The sequence below is a fragment of the Cheilinus undulatus genome, linkage group 16 (genome assembly GCF_018320785.1).
Source record: "Cheilinus undulatus linkage group 16, ASM1832078v1, whole genome shotgun sequence".
Lineage (NCBI taxonomy): Eukaryota > Metazoa > Chordata > Actinopteri > Labriformes > Labridae > Cheilinus > Cheilinus undulatus.
This window is the reverse complement of record NC_054880.1, coordinates 14,117,801-14,139,727: the sequence shown is the minus strand read 5'-3', so window position 1 is coordinate 14,139,727 and position 21,927 is coordinate 14,117,801. Positions and strand designations below refer to the sequence as shown.

At 40.3% G+C, this 21,927-nt stretch overlaps 1 protein-coding gene across 1 annotated transcript in view; it reads right to left on the bottom strand.

Annotated features, from left to right (window-relative positions):
• nedd9 (neural precursor cell expressed, developmentally down-regulated 9) overlaps positions 1-20,216 on the bottom strand; it is a 48,623-nt gene extending 28,407 nt beyond the window's left edge. The window contains exon 1 of the mRNA XM_041809138.1: positions 19,994-20,216. Within this exon, the coding sequence (XP_041665072.1) occupies positions 19,994-20,005 (12 nt within the window). The 5' untranslated portion in view covers positions 20,006-20,216. The remainder of the gene's footprint in view (positions 1-19,993) is intronic.
• Between the last annotated feature and the right edge of the window lie 1,711 nt (positions 20,217-21,927).

Here is a 21,927-nt window from a genome sequence, read left to right as displayed (position 1 = left end):
CCCTGCTGTAGCTCAGTGTGAGAATCAGGAAGCCCAGTGTATAGCTGCTGCTGGTTTGGGGCTTTCTTGAACCTTCGCTGGCCTTCCTCTTTCCTACCCATCCAGTTCCCATGTGAAACTCCCTGTGTACGAGTAACATCGTTATCTCTCTCTCTGCGGGCCTGCACTCTCTGGCTATTGTCTAAGTACGCTGTCTGTCAGGGCTGTTCGCCAGCAACACCCAACGCACAATTACACCCTCACAATCACTCCTGCCACGGCCACCGGCTAAGCTAGCTCTAACAAGTCTGATTGTGACCTCTTGAGGTGAGTGTCGCCCAATGGGAAGTCTGCTTGTTGCAATAATTTGATCAGGACGGGCAAAGGCATCCATGAGGAAACTAAACACTGATTACTGTGATTACAACTGTAGCTCCAATTAAGGATTGAATACATTTGTAGTGATGAATGAGGGTTGAGCTTTAAAGCTGCACAGACGTTAAGACCTAGTACACATGTAGGTGGGCTTTTTTTTGTGTTTTGTCCTTTTGTAAAGGCCAAGCACCAGGCCAATGCCCCGTCTCTCTCTAGGTATCCTCCCAGTTGACCCTCCACGATGCACCAGGCATCCCCAGTGTCTGATCCAGCTCACCGGGTCATGGGCACCCAGTAAGCACTGGATCAAGAGCTGGATAAGGCCCAGGAAAGCACACCAGGTGCTCGTAATAGTGCAGCTGCTGCTCCTGTATGCAGGAGTTGACCCTGCCCATCCGTGCTCTCCTGAACACGCCGACATTAGACACCTGGTCTTGGAAACAATACCTAAAAATGCACTATGACTTTTGGCCACACTGATCCAAACGTAACCATGCTAATTTACTTTTCCATCACCAGTTTGGTCCTGCTCATTTGGGTAAGCCTTACAGATGTGTTTAAGTAGCATCTGCACTACCAAACTTTGGTGAAAACAGCATGGACAGGCTTAATGTGAGTGGACAGCTAAACCACACTTGTGGCGGGACCAAACAATGCTTACTGAAGCGCAGCTATTTCACCTCAGTGACAAAAAAATGCTGCATCATCAGCTCAAGACCCCTCAAACAAGTAGCTCGGTTGAGGTGGAAAAGCAAATCTCAAGCTGCCCTGGGCTGCTAAACCCAGTAGAGCCAAGCTGGCCAATGTAATGGAAAAGCTCCCAAGTCCAGCCACCACCTCTGTCCCAACCAGGCCTCAGAAAGACCGGGAGGGCCAAGTACCACTCAAGAGTAGGCTGGCACAGGGAGACCGTCATCGTTGGTCTTTTTGAGGGTGAGCTGGTCACGGTATGAGCAGATTTGCTTAGCGGTATGTCAACCACATCCACACCCTATAGACAGGTGGAGTTTTACACTCATGCAGGGAGAGGCCCTTGGTAACGGGCGTTAGGCTGTTAACTGTACTTGGGTTAGTGTGGCAGCGTAATATTACACATATGCTCAGTTGCTTTCCCTATGTTGATGGAGGGATGAAAAATTGACAACAGGGGTCCCTCGTGCCTCATAAAACACTATGAGTACACAAACCCTGCTGCTGACGTCGGCAGTTTTGGACAAGGCATGGTTTGGGTTGGTGAGAAAACCTAAAATTACTGAGAAAGTGTACTCTCAGACCACATAACAGTGTATTTTTCAGCTTTCATATGGAGGGAGATGCTTTTGAGAACGTAGCTAAAGTGGGCATGAGTGTAGATTAGGCCTAAGTGGTCTCATCACTAAGTTCTTTTGCAAGATGAACTAAAATTATAATAAAAAGATTGGCCTTATTTATTTCATCACTATATGACTAGAATCATTGCTTCTTAAACCCCTATATAAACCTAATTTTGATGCCCTTTTTCGACCATAATAGTCACAATATTGTTCCAAAGGAGTCCAAAATGATCGTATTACACTTCAAATCATCATCATCATCGTATTTATTGCAGAAAACTTATCAAGTCAACCAACTGAAACATACATGTAGTCAATTTCATGGTTCTCCCTCCTCCAGTATGCTGAAGCGTCCATGTTTTGTCTTGAGAAAAGGTGACACATTACACAGATATTGTAAGAGAGTTAAATATGTGCTGTGTCTTGTACGTGCCTCCTGAGAATGACCCTGTCCACAGAAGTGGTTTTAAAGAGGCTGACTGTCCTGCTGTGGTTGCCTGCTTAGTGTTCGATGCTCACAGAGAAATTAAATCATCCCACAGACACAGAGCTGCACGTACTTAGAAAGATCTCTGTACCCAGCTGTCATATGAAGAATTCACCAACCACACCATCAAAAACCATCGTGTGTGCAGTTTCTGAAAACCACTTTTCATCGGCACGCTTTGCAGAGGATACGAGCTGGTGAAGGGAGGGGATGTGAGAGAGGCTTTGACCCAGCATCCGTCCTCTAAACCACACTGACATGCTCTTTTCTGCACAACAGCTACAGATGACAGCAATACTTCAAACATACAGAGAGCATATTTAAAAAAAAAATCATGTCAGGGTTTAAGACGTCTATTCATGCAACAGCACATACAGTTAAAAGCCCCAGGCCAAATCAGGCCCATAGACGACCTCCAAGTGGTCTAAATGACTACATGTTAATGAATGTGCGAGGAGTTTTGCAGAAGTCAGATATGAGTCTGTGTTTGTGGGAAAAAACAGACATGAAGATGTACAGCCTCATGTTTCTATGGTGTGACCACAAGGGCTCTAACGGGGGCCATTTCACACGTTTCTCACACGTTAGTTCTCGTTGTGGTTGGGTGGCACCAACTTTTATAGCACCTTTAGATCACAGATGTGTCTGAGTAGGTTTCATACATGATGAGCAGTATCATGAACATCAGGGTGATGTGAAATTAACAGCTCACAGCCATGATTGGCTACGGATAAACACAGTATATCTTCATAAAGTGATGCTGCTGTTGTCCTCGCTCTAATCTCTGCAGGTGAAACTGAATATTAAAGCCAGTGTCTGATCTCATGGTGCAAACACTGTTTAGTCACAACCCAATGACTCCACCACTCACCACTGATCCTCCTATAAACACTACCAACACATGTGTTTGCAGTTTGTCAGTGAGCAGGCCTCTTCTCTTTCAGCCACAGCTGAGCTTCCAGGAAGTGATCTGTTATACGCCAGCGAGGCGTTGCGCCGCTTCCTGGAAGCCTTTCTGGTTTAGACCTCAAGTCTAAATAAATAACAGGATGGCACGAGTGTACAAAAAGACGCTATCAACAACATATCAGGGTTGTCACAATTACACAATTCAAACTTTGGTATTCAAGTATGAGTCAACGATGTGAATACTAGCTCTGATTCAGTGACAACCAATACAGTAATACATGTACAGTAGTGCTGCATGATTTGGTAATAATCTACAATTGCTATTATTCTGTACAATGGTGTAAATTGCAATTGCGATTATGATACATAAATGGCCTCTTGAGTCTGCTTGCTTGATAGCATATATTGTAAACTTAAAGGCCTTTCTGCAGGCATTTCTGTAAACATTTCAAGTTCTTAACACAAAAATAATTGTTCGAATCAGGCCAAATCTTGTAGTGTGTGCCAGGCTTAAGTAAACAGCAAATGGTTGTAGGTCAAACTGTGAAAACATTGACTAACTTTATAGCACCACACATTACATACATACTAAACACTTTACTTGTGGCACAAATGACGACAAGGGGGGAAAAAGAGGGCAATTTTTCAACTTTTGCTAATTAAGAGGGCACTTGAGAAGGCACTTCATCAACTTTTGCCTGTTAAAAGAGGGAAAATAAGGAACCTTATCAACATTTAATTAAGAGGGCACTTTGTGCTTGATTTTTTTCCCTATATCAAGTTTTAAAAAGTTGAGTTAATGAAGAAACTGTTGAATTTTGTTCACTTAGAGGGCATCAAAGGGGACAAGTTTTTAAATAAGAGGGGCGATCACCCCCCTGCCCACTGTCTGAGTCCACCAGTCCAGCCTAGTGTCAAAACCATTGAGCATGCTTAAAATGTTTTGAGGTCCAGACTGGGTCCAACTGAGGTTTATACACTAAGGATAAAACTTATCACCAGCTGCATGATATGGATGTGTAAGTCAGACTTTAAGATATTAAATTTAGTATAATTTCAGTCTGACTACCTTGTTTAAGTACCTTTTGAAACCCATTTTTAGGTGGATATAATCAGGAACAAACAAAATATTTAGAAGGCAGGGTTGAGAAAAGAAATTAAATACTGTGATGGTTGAATATTAGAAACAAACTGATGCCTTAAAATGACTCAAAATATAAAGTTTAAACTCTGGCTGACTTTTTAAATAAAGATCAAGAAGACAGTAGAGTAGATGAGTAAAAAGAAAGAATTAAACTTCACTTTTACAGTCCGTAGACTCCCTTCTCTTCAATGACAGACCCTTTCATGACCTAATATGTTTTTGTCATTAGAAAGCGAGGACTCGTGCAAAGCTGAGCAGTCTGAGGCTCACACCTGGGACATAATATCCCGCCTGCAGACCCAGCTGTCTGAGCCCCTCCACCCTGAGCCCCCTCTCTCTGCTCTGACTCACTCACCTCTACATCAACAACACTTTTTTTTTCCCCCAGCAGCAGCGTCTCGCCTGAACACAAACAGTATAAACGTCCTCTCATTCATGAGGAAAGAGAGCGCTGACCGGGCCAAAAATAAAAACTTATGTAACTCCTTCGCCTGCCTGTTGAAGGGTTCCACCTTAGCTTTCAGAGCAAGCTCTCTGGGTGGTTTCAGCTCTGCCTCTCTGGGATTCACGTCAATCTACTAATAATGAACGTGGCTTTGGCAAACAAGCTCACAAACACACGATTCCTCCAAAAGAAACACAACCACACACAAACCAGAGAGTCCCCAGGGTAATGGGAGCCCGCCCTGTTTTCAAAAACAAACAACCTGCTCCCAAAAAAGTGGTACGCTCCGACTGTGAGAACATCATGCAGCACCTCACTGTTTGAAATTAGGGCTGTACCACTGCAACACATGTCCCGGGGTGGTTTCGCGGAAAAAGGGGCGAAGCAGCACACTCATTTGGCCTCATTTCACGTGGTTAAATATAGAAAATAATTATAGTAATGACGGTAATGAGGACCTGATGACTTTTACGAGCCATTCCTGAGAGTGCGGCCTGCTGCGGGTGAGAGCCAGTTCAAATAAATGGGCCGTGTGAAGGGCTCATGGGAAGCGGTTCAGGGCTCAGAGTGCACGGTAATTTCTTCATTTGGACAGTTTTCAGGGAGGCTGACCCTCTGATTACAGCCTCTTTACGAGCCAGTGGCCGTGTATTAACATAATTACACAGCAGGCTCGGAGAAACTCCGGCTCCCTCTGGTTCTGAAGAGAGCAGTGGAAAAATGTCACAACTCTGGAGCTTTTATTTTAAGCCTGTAAGCTCACAACACAGCCACTACCACCACGCAACAATTGATTGATTTATAATATGAGCAGCAGTAAATCAAAAGTGATGACACAGTTACAGCAGCATGGAAAAGCATGGGACGGACTGGTAAACAATCAATAGTTTATTCCAGACCTGTGGGCATGACTGATTATAGAAAAAAGGTAAAATGAAGGCAAAGTTACAAAAGTTGAAAATACTGTAGTCCTTGAAAAACAAAGTTTAGCACAAGGTCATTTCAGAATAATGAGAAAAAATCTGGAAATAATAAAAATCTTCTCTGTGTTACTGAATTAATGTGACTGATTTGTTTGATTCATTTTCATTTGTGTTTTTTAAGCAGGAAAGAATAATCAGTTGAGATCATAAATTGGGTTCAGTGTGAAAATATTGGACATTTATTTCTAGCCCTCTATATAATATATAATACTGAGAGTAAAGATAATTATGAGAACTCACATATGGGTATCATACCAGAATCTTAAACTTCAATGTAATACTTGTAAACATCAAGGTTGTTAAAGTTAACTAAAACTAAATAACTAAAACTAAAAGCTTAAAAAATATTTTAGTTACCTGAAACTAAATAAAAACTACTATTTACAAGAAAAACGGAAACTTACTAAAACTTAATGCTGTGCTGATAAAACTAACTAAAATAAAATAAATTTAGAGACAAATCTCCTGAGTTTTAGTCTTTGCCAGCTGCTGACTGACTGACATGTGGACCCAAGCTTGGAGAGAGTGAAATGGCCTGATTTTATGAAAGAAGACTTAACACAGTGGTTAATTTTAGGTCTTTAGTGTAATACAAACATCAAAATTGAATACATTAAAGGAAGGTGAAGAGTTCTTTTGGATCAGGGTGATGACAAGCATTACGTACTGCTTAAAAAACTAAAACTAACACTAAAACTTATATAAACTAAATAAAAACGAAACATTTTTGAAAAATAAAAACTTAATTAACAAGCCAACTGCAAAAAACAAACAAAAACTAAACTGAAGTTTAAAACAAACAGTAAAAAATGAATAAAAAATAAAACTAATGAAAAATCCAAAACGATTATAACCCTGGTAATCATCAACTTATGTCCCTACTATTATACCAATATTTGCTTGCAAATATTTACAAAAATGCAAACTCCTGAACACAGTCTTGGTGATGTGGCTTACTCAGTCCACTTAAAAGTGACGACTTAGACGCTGTGCATGTGTCCAGTCTATAAATTCAACCTATCCTATGATGTAGTGTTGTATTATATCATATTGTGTTGAATCATTTTGTATAGACATTTCTTAAAGTTTAATGATGAGTTTACAATAAAAAAAACAACAATCATTTTACTTTCTAGAGCAAGTGATAGGAAAATCCTAAAACTGTTTATCAAAATGGATTTTTTCACTCTTCAACATACTGATGCGCATACTATTGTTAATTTTAATCTAATTATTGGTATATGTAATTCTGACCTCTATTCAAGGACACAGCACACTGAGCTCTTCCAGGCTGTTATCAGAAAAAAAGCCTCCATTCATGCTGCTGGGTGCTGAATAAAAGACCATTGTATCCCTGGTGTAAATACGACACCCATCACCTTCTCTCTCATTTGTGATTCACGGGTTGCAGCACAGCGAGGACATCTCCACACCTTGATACATCTAGTGTCTATGCGACCATCGCTTCAACAGGAAAATGATGGGCCATGTTGCGTCTAACCACACTCAGAGCAAGCTGTGACAAACCACCAAGCCTCAAAAACATCTCCTAGAGCTAGGATATGTGTGAAGTCAGGTAGAATGCATGATTAAACCTGTGTCATAGCGGAGTTTCCCCAAAGAACAAAACCAAAAGTTGCAGACTGTGGTACTTTAAAGGGCTGTATTTTACGGTTAATGCTGTAGGATAGTATCTAAATATGATCACAGCTTACAGTCAAGCCTAATCAAGGACTAATCACAACAGATATTTCTATCATTTTTTTAAGACAGCAAGCCAGTTAGCAAACTTGCGAACTGTGCCAGTTAGCTCTGTCAAGATCCGCACAATGAGTTCAAACCATTCAAAGAAATATTTCTATTTTCTGTTTGTGGTGTGAAGTGGATCAGTAACCACAGGAGCTGCTCTCATTGACAAATCCAATTTTCTTAAGCTCTAAAGAGAGTTTCAGCATCTTTAGGCTAACTTTTATCTAATCTGCTTAGGCGTTTTCAGTCAACAAGCTGATTTAGAGGACATAAAAACAGAGAGAAGAATATTTTCCTTAGAAGCTAGGGACCAAAATCAGAGATAAAACAGAAAGTAAAACATGACTACACTGACATTTCTTATATGTCCTGTAACAAACGTCCACTAAAAGCCTTGTATTTGCCAATTTGTTTGCTAATCAACTCAATTTCTCTATGTAGGTGTTAGTTTGTTCTGCTTTTACCAGGAACTGTCACATATTGTATAAGCATTAATACTGATAAGCTACCCTCAGTTGTGATTTATTGATATAAATGCATGTGTGTTGGCTCAGTAGCATTGGTGCTAGCACCTGGACTAACAGTTACTTCCTTTAGGAGAGTTTCAAGCTATAATTGAGTTCTGATGTTGAAGTGATTTGTTTGTGCTACTTTGTAACCTGCTTCAGCACTTTTCCCACCAATTTTTGCCACTTAACTAATTTATGCAGCTTCTTGTCATTTTTCCCAATCATTTTTGCCACTTTTTGCCCTTTTGTTGCCACTCTTAACCCATGATCTTTTGTCTCTTTTCACAAGTATTCAGTCCTTTTCCAGTAAACTTAACTCAGTTTTTCTTCTGTATTTTCTGGCATTGTGGTGATTATACACATCAGGCTTAGCAATGAAGTCTGGCACCAGTTTCCCCACTTTTCCCAAACATTTTTGCCACTTCTCTTTGCCACTTTAAACCAATATTTACTACTTTTGTCCTTATTTACCACATTTTTGCCCTATCCTTTATTCTTTTTCCCACTTTTGCAACTTCATTTTGTCGTTATTTTAAACCAATTCTGGCCACCTTTTGCCCAGCTTTGACAATTTTAATCCATTTTTTCTGCTCAACACCTATCAAGCCACTTTTTGTCACTCTTTGTTGCAAATTTAAAATAATCTAGCCACTTTTAAGCCATTTTTGTAGCTTATCTCCCATTTTTGCCACTTCTCTTCACCACTTTTAGCCAAATTTTACTGTTGATTGCCCAATTGTTCCTTTTTTGCCACTTTTACTGACATTTTTACCCCTATTTTTTGCCAGTTTAACCCTATGTTTGCTACTTTAAACAAAGGATTTGCCATTTTTTTGAGGAAAAAAAGCATTGTTAGCTCATGGTTTGAAAAAAAAAACCCCAAAAACAGATAAATTAGAAAAGCACTCAGAGAGCGCAGACCTCCGCCATCAGCCCTATCTCCCAGCAGTGAAGGATCCTTTAAAAACATTCCTGGATTCAGATGGTGATCCGGATTACTCCCAAAATGTAATTCGCCAATTACTCCCTCCCTGGTGGGGTGGAGACACAGTGAGGCAAAGCATTGGCTTCGCTACGTGTGGACTGTCATGGCGGAAGCACCCATGGTCTCACCGGACGACTGAAAGTCATGGCAGAGGGTGAATATTCCTCTATTCCTCCCAGCATTGTGAATTGTCTTGCAACAATTCGTTGTCTTTCTCTCTGTTACGCTCTGACTCATCTCCTCGACCGGGCATGTGTCTTTGAAACTCTATAAACTCCAAAACTTTGAATAAGTTACTCATGTCCGCCATCTCCTGATGTAGAGTGGTAACAGCGCAGACCTCTGCCATTGGCCCTATCTCCCAATAGTACAGAATCCTTTAAAAAATTCCTGGATCCAGTCGGTGATCCGGATCACTCCCAAAATCTAATCAGTTCTTCCTTATGCCATTTCTGACATTTCCTGAAAATTTCATGAAAATCCGTCCAGAACTTTTTGAGGTATGTTGCTAACAAACAAACAAACAAACCCACCCGATCACGTAACCTCCTTGGCGGAGGTATTAAATCCTGACCTTGAGAAAAGAGCTGAATCTTTGTTATCATGGGAAGACTAAGTCAAATAAAATGTATAGATATGCCCACTATACGCTTCCAAAGTGAAAAACATCAATAAACAAAACATCTTTGGTTTGGGGACTACTGGCTGACAAAAATAATTTTCACTCTGGTAAACCTTTATGGTTATTTTTGAAGTATTTCTAGTATTTCTTAGACAAAACTAAACCAGTTATTGAATAAATACAACATATCCTGCGTTAACTCTCTCTTTATTTCTTCAATCTGACGTCTGAGCCAATAAATGAAAGTAAATGACTGTGGACTCACACACAGGCAGGACCAAACAAGTCACAGGAAGTGATCTGAGTAAATTCTTGGTAAAGATGACTATTCTCCTGCTCCTTCTTACTCAGGGCATTCATCATAGCTCTTTAACTTTTCTACTGTGACATTAACTACAAGGCACGCTGACATATTGCTCTTCTCTGTTTCTGTCCCACTCCTTAGCCTGAAGCACGTCCCACCTCCTGCAGAACCTACAAGGATCCAGGCTAACACTGACCTCGACTTCTCTCCTCTCATACTGGACCCCAGCTACAACCTATAATTAAAGGTGAAAACCACACTGGAGATCCGCTGTCAAATGTGTATCAGTTTCTGTGAAGTGGAAGGGCTGCTGGGTAAACGTGTTGTGCAACATTGCCTCTCATATTCTACTGGGAAGCAGCAGGAAGATAAAGTGTCCTTCAGGCTGCTGAAGTGTCTCTGAGCAAAGCTTTGAATCTCTGCGAGCTCTAAGGACTTTGTTTAGCTGCTGACACCGACCTTGGACCTACAACAACAATTTACCCCACCCAAGGGGTCAAAAAAACATCAGCAACCCACAAAAACAACAGTATGGATGGTATTCAAGGGACCTCAGCCAAGAAGTGTTGGCAGAGCGGGGCGATGGATTATTTCCAAGCCTGGCGTTGATGCCAAACGTGGGTACATGAGTGCTCGGTGGTAACCCCAAGAGACTGGCGCTAATCCCTCCAGGGGGGAATAGCCGACATGTGAAATATTTTTCATGGTATCTCTGCAGGGCCACATTGAGTGGTTTTACATATAGGAATAGCCAATGAGATGGAGATTCATTTCAGTGTCCTCCCGATTTCACGCTACACAAAGATGTCATTGATACAAAAAGCCAAACTGTCATCTCCCCCCTTTGACACATGAAGGGGATGGGAGATAAAAGGGGAATCTTTTGTTTATTAGGGGGGAAGATTCATCCATTTTAATACTTAAATGCTTTGGAAGCAGCTAATAATGGTACTTACTTTTCTTTTCATTTAGTCTGGGGGTTAACTGGTCAGAGGAGATACGGGCTGATCCTTACTATTATTTTAAGTTTACTGAGCATTTATTTTTCTATAAAAACCTTTGAGAAAGGGGCAATAATTTGTTAATGAGGGAAATTATCATACAGCAAAATTTCTGCAGTAATGACATATATTCCTCTAATGATATGAAATAGGAAAAGGCTAGAGTAGTGCACTTCCTCTTAGCATGCCTCATGAAAATCCCAATAAAACTCGCAAAAGATGATGCATTTAAAAACATGAGAACCTTCTGAATAATTAATTGTGGTTTCAGAGGCAAATGAAAGAAAGGAGAAGAAAAAATAGGGAGCTAGTCGGGTATTTGACTCTAGCAGTAACACGTTACCAACTCCGAGAGCTGATCAAAACCTGGCCAAGGGTTAGGGTTAGGCGCTAGTGCTACTGGTGTAGCGTGCATGGGTTTACAGTGTATTAATCATGCTGGGGGCCTGGACCAGTAGGTCAAGGGCTGTAGTATGTGGGCGCCCACTCTACAAACTGAGCTAAATCAGCACCCTAGAATAGTGATTTTACTCCCTACATCCAAAAACATTTGAAAACACTCCTCTGTTCCACAGTCTGTAAAACATCTGTTACGCAGACGACACGCAGCTGTATTTTTCATTCAAACTGAATAAACTCAACAAACCTCACACCCTTCATAACTGTTTAGCCTCAGATTCTTATTGGATGTCACAAAACTTTCTTCATCTCATCCCAGATAAAACTGAGATCCTATTATTCTGCCTCAATTACGTTAGCAAGGAAGTCAGCCACCATGCCTAAAACATTAGGTCTACCTCTTGGCATCCTGTTTGATGACCATTTAAACATTGCCAAACCAAACTGGTTCAGTCCTGCTTCTTTCAGCTAAGAAACATATCCAAGCTCAAACCCATGCTTACAGCTAAACATACTTTAACTTGCTTTCCTCCATTGGCCTCCAGTACAATACAGACTAAAGTTTAAAATGTTATTGAACATCTTTCAGGCTTTACATGGCCTGGCACCAGCATTGTTAAACTGAATCACTGCGCTCATATTCCAGTGATTTCCCTCTCCAATCATCTGACCAGGGACTTTTAACAGTTCCATGTTTGTATAGGTTGTTTGCAATCACGTGATCCTGACTGTCTGTTGAGGGGATCATGAAGTGGGGGAGGGGGCGGAGGAAAGTTGGTATTTTACAGCTCTAAATGGACCTGTACACTGCAATTATCATCAGAAAATTTGACATACATTGAAAATGATCCCGACACTTTACAAGAAAGTGATTTTAAACACAGTTTAACCCATGCACCTGGTGTGGCAGCAATAAAATTCACAAATACTCAATCCTGCAGACCTCCTAGCGTCTCACATCGTCTGGCCAGATAAAGGGAAACAAGAGTCTTGAGGAGTCTTGTACTGAGCTAAGAGGCTAACTGAGCCCCTTCAACATACAAAAATCATCATTTTGTCACAAACATGGGTTTAAATGAAACGCTGATGTATTATCAGCTGAATAAACCTCCTGGGGCAAGCGACTCAGTGATGAGCTGTTCATAGCCGTTCAGCCGTTTGGTTCATGTTAGCCATGGTAGCTAGCTCCTCTTTGAGTGGCAGTCTCCTTTCCTCCATCCTTTGTTGTTATTTAATCTACATTTAAAAAGCCAAGCTGGTATGAAATTAAGCGCCATTTGGGAGCAAAACAACCAGAGCTGAGCCAAAAATCTCGATCTCTAAAAAAAGACAGATTTCCCATCACAACGAGCGAGACTTGACAAACATCAGCTGAGGAAACACGGGTAAGATCAGAGTTTATTTTGCTAAACTGTGACATAATTGTACTGAACCAAAGTGGACCGCTTTGTGGACTTTTGTGGCATAGTTGTAAACAGTTTCTCATGGCCTTATCGGTAGCATTTTTCAATGCAGAAATCACTACTTGCCCCCCAAGTGTATTTGCAGTAGCAGCTCCTAAACTCTGGAATAGTCTACCCATAATATCAGGTCTATAAATGTTACCATTTCTTTTAAAAGACTACTTAAAACTAATTTATATAGCTCAGCATTTCTATTAACACTGAATGCATGCTGGTTAGAGGTTTTGTATTTGTACTTACATTTGTTGTATGGATGATGTCCATTTGGATTAATCTGGTGCATGTATGACTCTCCTTTCTCTGTCTGTATTTTAACAAGTGCTACACAAATGAAGGCTATTATTATTATATTCTAACTCCAACCTTAAATCACCAGGAAAAGTTTGGAAGCAGTGACAGCTTCTTGTACTTTTTTCTCATATTTACTGCAACCAAGCAGCAAAACTGCACAGGAAACACCCTCCTATTTACACTTGATTGCGCCAAGATTATGTGACTGTCATTTGGTAAGTGATTTAAGCAAGTATAGCTGGATTTAGTTCTCGAAATGATGCTGAAATACCTGCCTGATCGTATTAAAATGTAAACTCAGCAGTGTCGATGTAGCCATAATCACTAACAGCCCTCTAAATAAACAACTGACTCTGGGTCGTGTGTTACGGTATTTAAACACTTTTCTCCCCCGGTGTTCCCAGCTGTCGTGCCTCCTCTTATCTGGACTCTCCTCAGGGTGGTTGAGGTTGACAGAAGCCTGCTACATCTTCAGAGATGACCCTGCAGAATAGCTGACATTCCTCAGGGGGAAGGAACAGGGGGATGAGAATTATTTCCGCCAAAAGGTCAGACATGGAAATGATTATGTGCATTGTTGCTGATGTTGAGTAGTCTCTCTCTTTCTCTCTCTCTCTCTCTTTCTCTCTCTCTCTCTCTCTCTCTCTGTCTCCTTGGCTGAAATGAACACACAATAAAGTCTGTCTCCCTGCTGACCGTTTTCAAATGTTAATGGCTGGCTCATGGTGCGAGGACGCAGCAGGGGGATGGAGGAAGGCGGAGGGGAAGGCTATTCATTCTCGCTGGGGGAGAAGCCCTTCACACAGACTGAAAAATCCTGCACGGGAGTAAAGATGTGGCACAGGGGCAAATAATTCTGCTCTTTAAAAAAGCTGAAATAACTCAAAATCACAGCATGAAAATACCATGACTTTTTACAGGCAGTGCGGTAGTTAAATGGTGAATGGGATAGCTTGTGAAAATAGGAAAAAGCTTCACGGAAAAGCTGTTTTACGGCTTGAACGTGTGTTTTAAGCTTGCAGAGCTTTTCTAGAAGGTTAAACAAGCAGATAAATGAGGCTGTTTACCTATTTTTGTAAAGCAGAATACAAATTAGAGCTGTCACAACACCAGTATTTTTAACTTTGACATGAAATTAGCAAAATCAAACGATACTGAAAGCTGTTTTAGTATCACTGCAACAAAAGTAGAAGTCATGCACAGCCAATATTTCCTGATTTCTTGTTTTTACAAATCAAAACTGCAGACAGTCTAAACTGCACAAATGCATTGGCATCTGCAGTATCCCAGCATGCCCTTCTGCCCCACTCATTACCAATCTAAAGGGGCACCTTGAAACAATCATGTGCATCTTCCGAAACAGCCTTCCCACGCACAATTGCCTGGAATGCTCTCATTCTCACGGGGCGCTCCTCGACCTCCCTGCTCCCATCCCCCCCCCCAAAAAAACCTCCACCCAACACATCCAACTCTGTTTGCCCTCTCGTTCCCCCCACAACTTCCTCTTTCTTTCATTTTACGCAGGCCGTCTTTCAGCATCGCAGATCCTCCTCCTCCCTCCCTCTCAGAACAATGTCTGCCCCGCTCTCCTCCAGCCCTCTTTGCTTTTTGGACCAGCGCCTGGAACCTGAACCCATAAAAAAGAAACAGTGAGGAAAACACACATGCATATTGGCTAGAATTTGGGTTCACCTAATCACTCTTCTTTGTGGTAGTGAGGCTATTTTTGAAGCGGTTACGTCAGCTATGAAGGAATGACTCAAAGTTGGGGAAGTCACCAGACAAGAATGTACGAAGAAGACTAAACTTCATCCCTCTAACGATACACCTTCAAAACTCACACGTTTTAGGAGACAGACTCCTTCAGTTTCTGACTAGTCGATGGATGAGTGGATCAAAGTCTCTCTAATATCTTATATAAAACTGGATGTACGAAACTGTTAGCTTAGCATATGACTGAAAAATGACATGATACACCTAGTTAGCCCTTCTCTGTTGGAAAAGTTAAATATGGTAAAATATATAACACTTCAAACTTTGAAATGATGTATTCAGCTGGTATCCAAAAGTACAGAAACTTCAAAAACATCTATTTTATAAGGCAGGCACATAAGAGACGGAAATTTACTTCAAAAATAGCAGGAAAAGTCTGGCACACTGTCATAATTGTTTGATACAGAACTATCATCAATGTTTTTGAGCAAATTAAACAGTGTGCAGGAGATTTCCGGCAATCTTTGGTAACTAAAAAACAGAAATAATTCAGAAATGGGTGCCTAGGACTTTCATTTTTGTTGCCATAGAATTAAACAGATACTGACAGTCTTATTTTTCCTTGTAACACATGAAAGTTAAATATTCTGGTATCACACAACCTTACATCAGTTATTCCCATGGGTCCCATCCTGGGCCCCCCAGCAGGACCCACACATGATACACTGATGTCTAAATTAACAATCAACTGCCAATTTCAATTGTTTTTGAAACCTTTTCTTACCAAAAAACCTTTGTATAAACTATGATTATTCTATTGACAGCCCTAAAACATACACGGCAAAATTAACAGTGTTAATTAAACTCATGAAGAGTTAAATGTTTTACAGTATGACAGAGCTGCAGTAACTCTTGAAAACCCGTGGCAAGGTGGGTCTCCTCTGGCAAGAACAAAGCAGAGAGTAAACCTCACTGCTAAGGCGATTCATACCGATGAAGAACATGCATCCTTGAGGATTACCAAAAGTCAAATCTAACTCAGTTGACAACTTCACTCATGGCGTCTTGTGTCTCACATCAAAAAAACAATAACAATCAACCAAATCCCAGCAGGGATCACGGCATAACAGGCAACATCCAAACACATCTAAACAGAACAAGTCTAAACACTCTGCCAAAGGGCATGATGGGAAACTCTGCCGTCATATCCACCAGATTTGAAAGTGCAGTAGGCAGAGCTTGGATCAATTGACAGACATTTAACTAATTAAAATTACACTCTGAATTTTAAAAATCAGTATTTTACCTCGAGACATTTAGTTTTGCAAACTATAGATAATCAGAAACTGTAAATTTAACTCTTTATGCATTTTGTTTTGCTTAGCGACCCAAATGCTAGCTTTAACGGCACAATTGTTGAAATGGTAGAAATAAACAGGGTTGCTGGAGGTTGAATTTTGTTACAGCAAAGCTAGCAATCTCCCCTCCAGCTCTCACTCATCCTGTATGTATGCTATGCTAGGCTAACTGTCAACTTGTTCCAGCTTCAAATATCAGCTGCTATACATACATGAAGCTTATCCTACTTCCTATTTCTCCACCTGAAAGTAAGGCAACAGAAACATAATGAAAACACTCCCTTTTCTGTTTTCATATGTTCATTCCGAGCCTTACTGGTGTTGTAAGAGACCCGTCTCTTTGCAGGCTCATGGTGGGATTATACGCAATTAGTGACCTATGGAAGACAAGCCTTCCCTTCACACCTGAACGCAATCATCCCTTCTGTCAGACTGAGGAGAGGGAGTCAGGGGCAAAGACAAAGTCTGGCCAGATTCACCTCAGGACATGTGACTATGGAGGTGCCAACCTAGAGGGGACCACATTAAGCTTTCATTGAAACTCTTGCACTCTGTGAGGGGAGGAGCGCTTAATATAGCTGTGAATAATTCATCACAGATGATACCAAATGTGAATGCAAAGATCTGATAGAGGACAGAATTGTCTTTGCCACTATTTAACAGACTTCCGACCCCCTGGAAACTCAGTAAACACTGGTGACGCAAGTGGAGGCCTCCTCTGGTGCCTCTCTGCCAGCTCTTCTGGTTGTGTTGCATAATTCAGAAATGTTTATCATAGGCAAAGATCACTCTTGCATGGTTTCCGTGACCTCAATGTCTTGACTGTGTGAGATATAAGCAAACAAAGATGTACGTTACGTCAGAAAAGCCCACTGGGACAGATAACAGCATGGAAACACAGTTATTGATCACAGTTATGAACATCCATCAATCAATCACTCTCCTGGTTAAGGATGAAAACAGTAGAACACAGTCCTCACCCAAACACACCCTGACTACCCTGAACTCTCTCCCTTTGCTCTGTTAGCTGTACTTTAACAGCACAATGAGTCAGTTAAAGAACATGACGCAGATGCACACAACGTGGACTCTCTCCAATCACCACCACACCCACCTAAACAGTGACACCAGGCCGAGCAGACGCAGAGAACCAAACACGGCTCACAGCTTGGACCGTGTTGAGACGAGAGTCTGGGCCAAAAGTCTGGAAAACACAGCTACTTCACACTTCTGAAAACAGCCAGTGAGGAGCTGAGGCCAGTGCCCTCCAAAGTCCTGAATCATCCAAACATTTAGCACAGTTTTGTATGAGGGAGTGCAGTTTCCTTATATGGTGAGGCTGACTTAGAGAATGTAACGTGTTCAAAAACCAGACTTAAGAGCTCAAACACATTCTCAAACAGGAGAAAGGCATGCCAGCATCAACAAAAGGCAACCCAAAGCTTCCTGTAAGCTGACTTTGTGCTGAGACAGGCTGTCAATCACATAAATAAACCCTAATGACTGACTGAGATGAAACAGAGCCTCCGATTGGCTGTGCTGACAAAAACATCAGGGAAATTTTACTACAGCATGACTCATTTTGTGACTGAAATAGGGAATGATCCAAGCAACAATTGGAAAATAACATGACAGCAAAATGTCAATACAGTTTTTGTTATCAAAGCGTGTCAACCTGAGCTTTTTCTGTGCTATTTATACCAAACCATCCCTTTAAAGAATCCCTTTGATATATTATTGTTGCAAGATGGTTGCATCAGTGTGAAAATGTTTTAATCATTTTTCTCACTTGATAAAAAGCCCTAAAATAGCTTCCCCCTCTAGTCATTTTTAAAAAACAGTACTACAAATGAGTTTCTAGAAAATGTGACACATAACATCATAGCTATGAATCCAATCATTATCTTTAGCTAAAGTATTAAAGTAATGTTTTGCTTTAACTTGATGGTTTAAGTCCCACAGTGGTTGGCAAAAGAATTATTACACAGCTAACCTAATCCTTGGTATATTTTTAACACTGCAGACCCACAATCTTGGTCAATGCATTTTTTAATCTGTAATGTTGCCACCATCCACTAGTAGCCACTGTAGCTCCTGTTACTTGCCACCATAATCTCTTTTACCCTGATGTAAACAACAGTGAATGGATAGCATTGATAGCAGTGCTAACATCTCATAAAAACAGCGTGCTATAGCACCATTTTGATCCAGAAAATGGGGATAAAGTCGTTGCACACTGTCAGATTATACATATACTTTGGTTATAAAACCAAAGCAATATATAAATGAAATCTTGCATTAGTTCATGCAGGACACGGTAGTCATACACCAAGCTGTGATCAGCTGACAGCCAGCTGATCCTAATTACTGCCCAACAGCTCCCACAGTCAATCACAGCTCTTTCTCTCAACACAGCGGTGTGTTTAAATGTGACGTACTTTCACTAATCTGCTGCTGCAGCTACTGCTGGCAAAGTTTAACCTCCTCCACCCCAGCCTCCTCCTTTATGGCATAAAGCTTGTGGTACCCTCAGATACAGATTCATGGTACTATGGATTAACTGCTTTCAAACTAATTTTATTGAATTTAATTTGCATTGTAATAAATGTATCTATCCATATGGGGGTACCTTGGACTGGTCAACTAAACACAATTTAAATGCGCATTTAACAAGATAGGAAAATTATTTGCTTAGGAAAATCACTACAGCTAACTTGACCGTTGACCAATTAAGGAATAATCACAATATGTAGATATGTACAAGATATGTTAGCAGTTAACTAACTGGAGCAGGAATGGGCAACTTTATTCACTGATTTTGTTATCACTGCCAAAAGGCCAGATTGTTAAATTAAAGGAAACTCTTGATAACACAATTATAATTACTTATAACTTAGATAAAGGAACACATATAGACAGCCCTGTGACTGACTGACGACCAGTCCAGGTTGTACCCAGCCTCTCAGCCAATGACAGCTGGGATAGACTTCAGTCCCCTAGGACCCCGGGATAAGTGTGGACAAGGATGAATGGCAAACATGTAGCTTTCAACAGAATCTACTATATCAAACATGAATATTTTTAAACTTAAATGCAAATTTGATCAGCCAGACAAAGAATAAAAGCCAACGTCAGACACCTCTTCAATGTTATAGACAAAATATCTCAAGTTTTAAAGCATATTTTTAAAATCAAAATCTTTTTGTTTTAACAATGCACTTAATGCTTCCTACACTGTTTTCTTACAGAGAAATTAGCATTTACCAGAAAGCACAGTTACTACTATTGAAATACTTTATTATGATTTTTTAATATCTTTTTTTGTTACGTGTTCTTCATGTTTACAATCTTTTAAATCTGAAATTGACTTAAGGGTCACATTGAGTAAGGGGGGGACTAGAGTATTTATACTCATCCAATGACAAGTTCAGTGTCTATTTTAACATTATATATCCCCCTAGGGAAACTGATGGGATAATCTGAGTAGGTAACAAAAAGCAAAAGAGAAGACCCATATTTGCATCATTATTTCTACATCTATTTTTCTCCTTTGGTCAGGGGGGAAAGGATGCCAGTGGGCACTGAGCTGATTTCTTTAAAACTCATTGTGCACCCCTGTAATGGCAGCAAACGTAGCCTGAAGACAACTTTATACAGAGACTATGCTAGCTAGAAATTAGACACTTTCAAGCCCGTTTTCACACTTACAAACCTGAGACGTCTTAAATAAAAGAATGACTCTACTTAACTATGCAGTTTCCCTTTTAAACAATTTTTTTTTTCAAACAAACCCGGATGCACTCATGTAAATCCGTTATATTTATCGCCATGAAACCAAAGTTTACAGCTGTAACTATCGAAGCAGCAACGTCGACTCATCTCACAAAGAAAGCAAACAGAGCACATTTTTAAGTTCAACAAAATAAGTGGAGTAAAGAATCAACCTGTGTGCCGCTTCACTTACTTTGTATTTCATCTCGCAGCTCTCCTCTGTGACTCCGGTCAAAGTGAGAAATAAATCCGCTTTATGGCGTCAAAGAGCTTCACATGTGCGGACTGACTGACGTGTATTTTCTCGTTGGTTAACCAGCCATCTAGAGCTTCATACACAGGAGAAACATGCACGGAGGAATCAGTCTGAATCCGGACCGCTTCTCTCTACTCCTCTACACCAGATCCAGACTGCTGCTCACCACATTGACGCTCCAACGGCTCGTTTGCATAAAACGCCGCTGATTGGTGGAAGAAACATTCTGATCCCGCCTCTAACCCCCACCCGCGCGCCTTGGTGTGTTGCAAAAGTGACGTCATTTGACAGTACTATAGCAGACTGAAAAAATAAAACACTTTCAGACTTTGGATACCTAAAAAAAAGAGAAAAGCTTTTCTATGAAAAAAACCCTAATTTCATTTCTTGTAAATTTCAGTTATACTATAAAATTTGAAAAAGTTACATTTTTATGTTTTACCCTTTTTTGATTTGGTAAATCAGTCACTGTCAATATAACTTAACATTTTAGATAAAAAATGAGAAAAATAAACTCTTTAATGTCAAAGTGAAAACAGATTTCAACAAAGTAATGTCAATTAAACAAAAATGTCAAAAAGTAGATTATATTGTAAGCTGTTAGAACATTAAATATAGGCCTTGAGTTTATCAAAAATTTAGTTTAACCTTTTAACTATTCCATTTATTGATTTGGTTCATTCTTGTTGTCTGTGTATTTCACTCTACCAGATCACAAAGTGTAAATGGACTTATCTGACTTAAATCAATATCTGAATTTAAAAAAAAGATCAAAAGATACATTTGTTGCAGTTTTATTTTGACATGCTTTCACTTTCACACCAGGAAGTTCCTTATAAGAAAAAGAAAGCTTCTGAGGAATAGTTAAACTGCAGAAATGGAGGAAGTGCAATTACCTAGTGGTTTTTTCCCACAAAGAAATGTGTCAGTAGGTTCAGAAGAAATACTGAACAGCACAGTGAATTCATAAACATGGTAGTAAATGATCAGTAATAAACATAGACACTGCTGCTTTATATGTAGACATAGCTGAAGACATATCTCTCCAAAGCTGCATGACTCAGATGAAACTAAGCTGGGCTTGTACAACAAGAAAAGTTTGAGTTTCTATGTTTAAATACAGTCTCCACATTAGGTTTCAACAGTGTAAGGGCATATAATTCAACAGAAGGTTGGTAAAACTGTAACCTGACATGCAAGACAGACTGTTAAATATAGTCATCGTATAGGATATATTTAAAATTCATCTGGGAAAGCTCCCATACAAAGTGTTTGGAAAGGACAAACAATTCTCAAACAATTCTCAGAAGATGAAAGACGTTCTGTCTTTTACCTGCATTGTGGGCTAATCAGAGGGACGAGACAAAATGGGATAGCAGGCATGCCCAGTTCCAGATGTAACCCCAAACTGAGAGACAGGAGCTGCTGTAGTTTATGAACAGTGGAGCTTGTTGGTGGGTAAAATTCATGCTGAGGACTGTTGGGAGAAGTGCAAAAACATTTTCTCTACTAAGAGAAGCTTTCAGTGTGATAATAAAGAAATGTGGCCCAATTTGAGAGGGGTCTGGCAAGAGAGTGTATGGGCCACTCACAGACCATTCATCTGAGACGCCATCTCTGTCAGATTGGAAATTTTGCAATAATATCTGAAAAAACTTCTATTTAGGGTTAAGGTAAGGGTTAGGATACTAAAAGTTAAAAACCTGCCCTGCAAAACCTGATTACAACAGAGTAAACAGTCAAGCTATAGGCAAGCTACATAAGCTATGTAGCTAATGTAGCTATTTAGCTAACTTAGCTACATAGCTCACATGTATAAAGCTAAGCGTACAAAGCAGTTACGTAACCTACTCAGCAACCTTAGCTGCTTG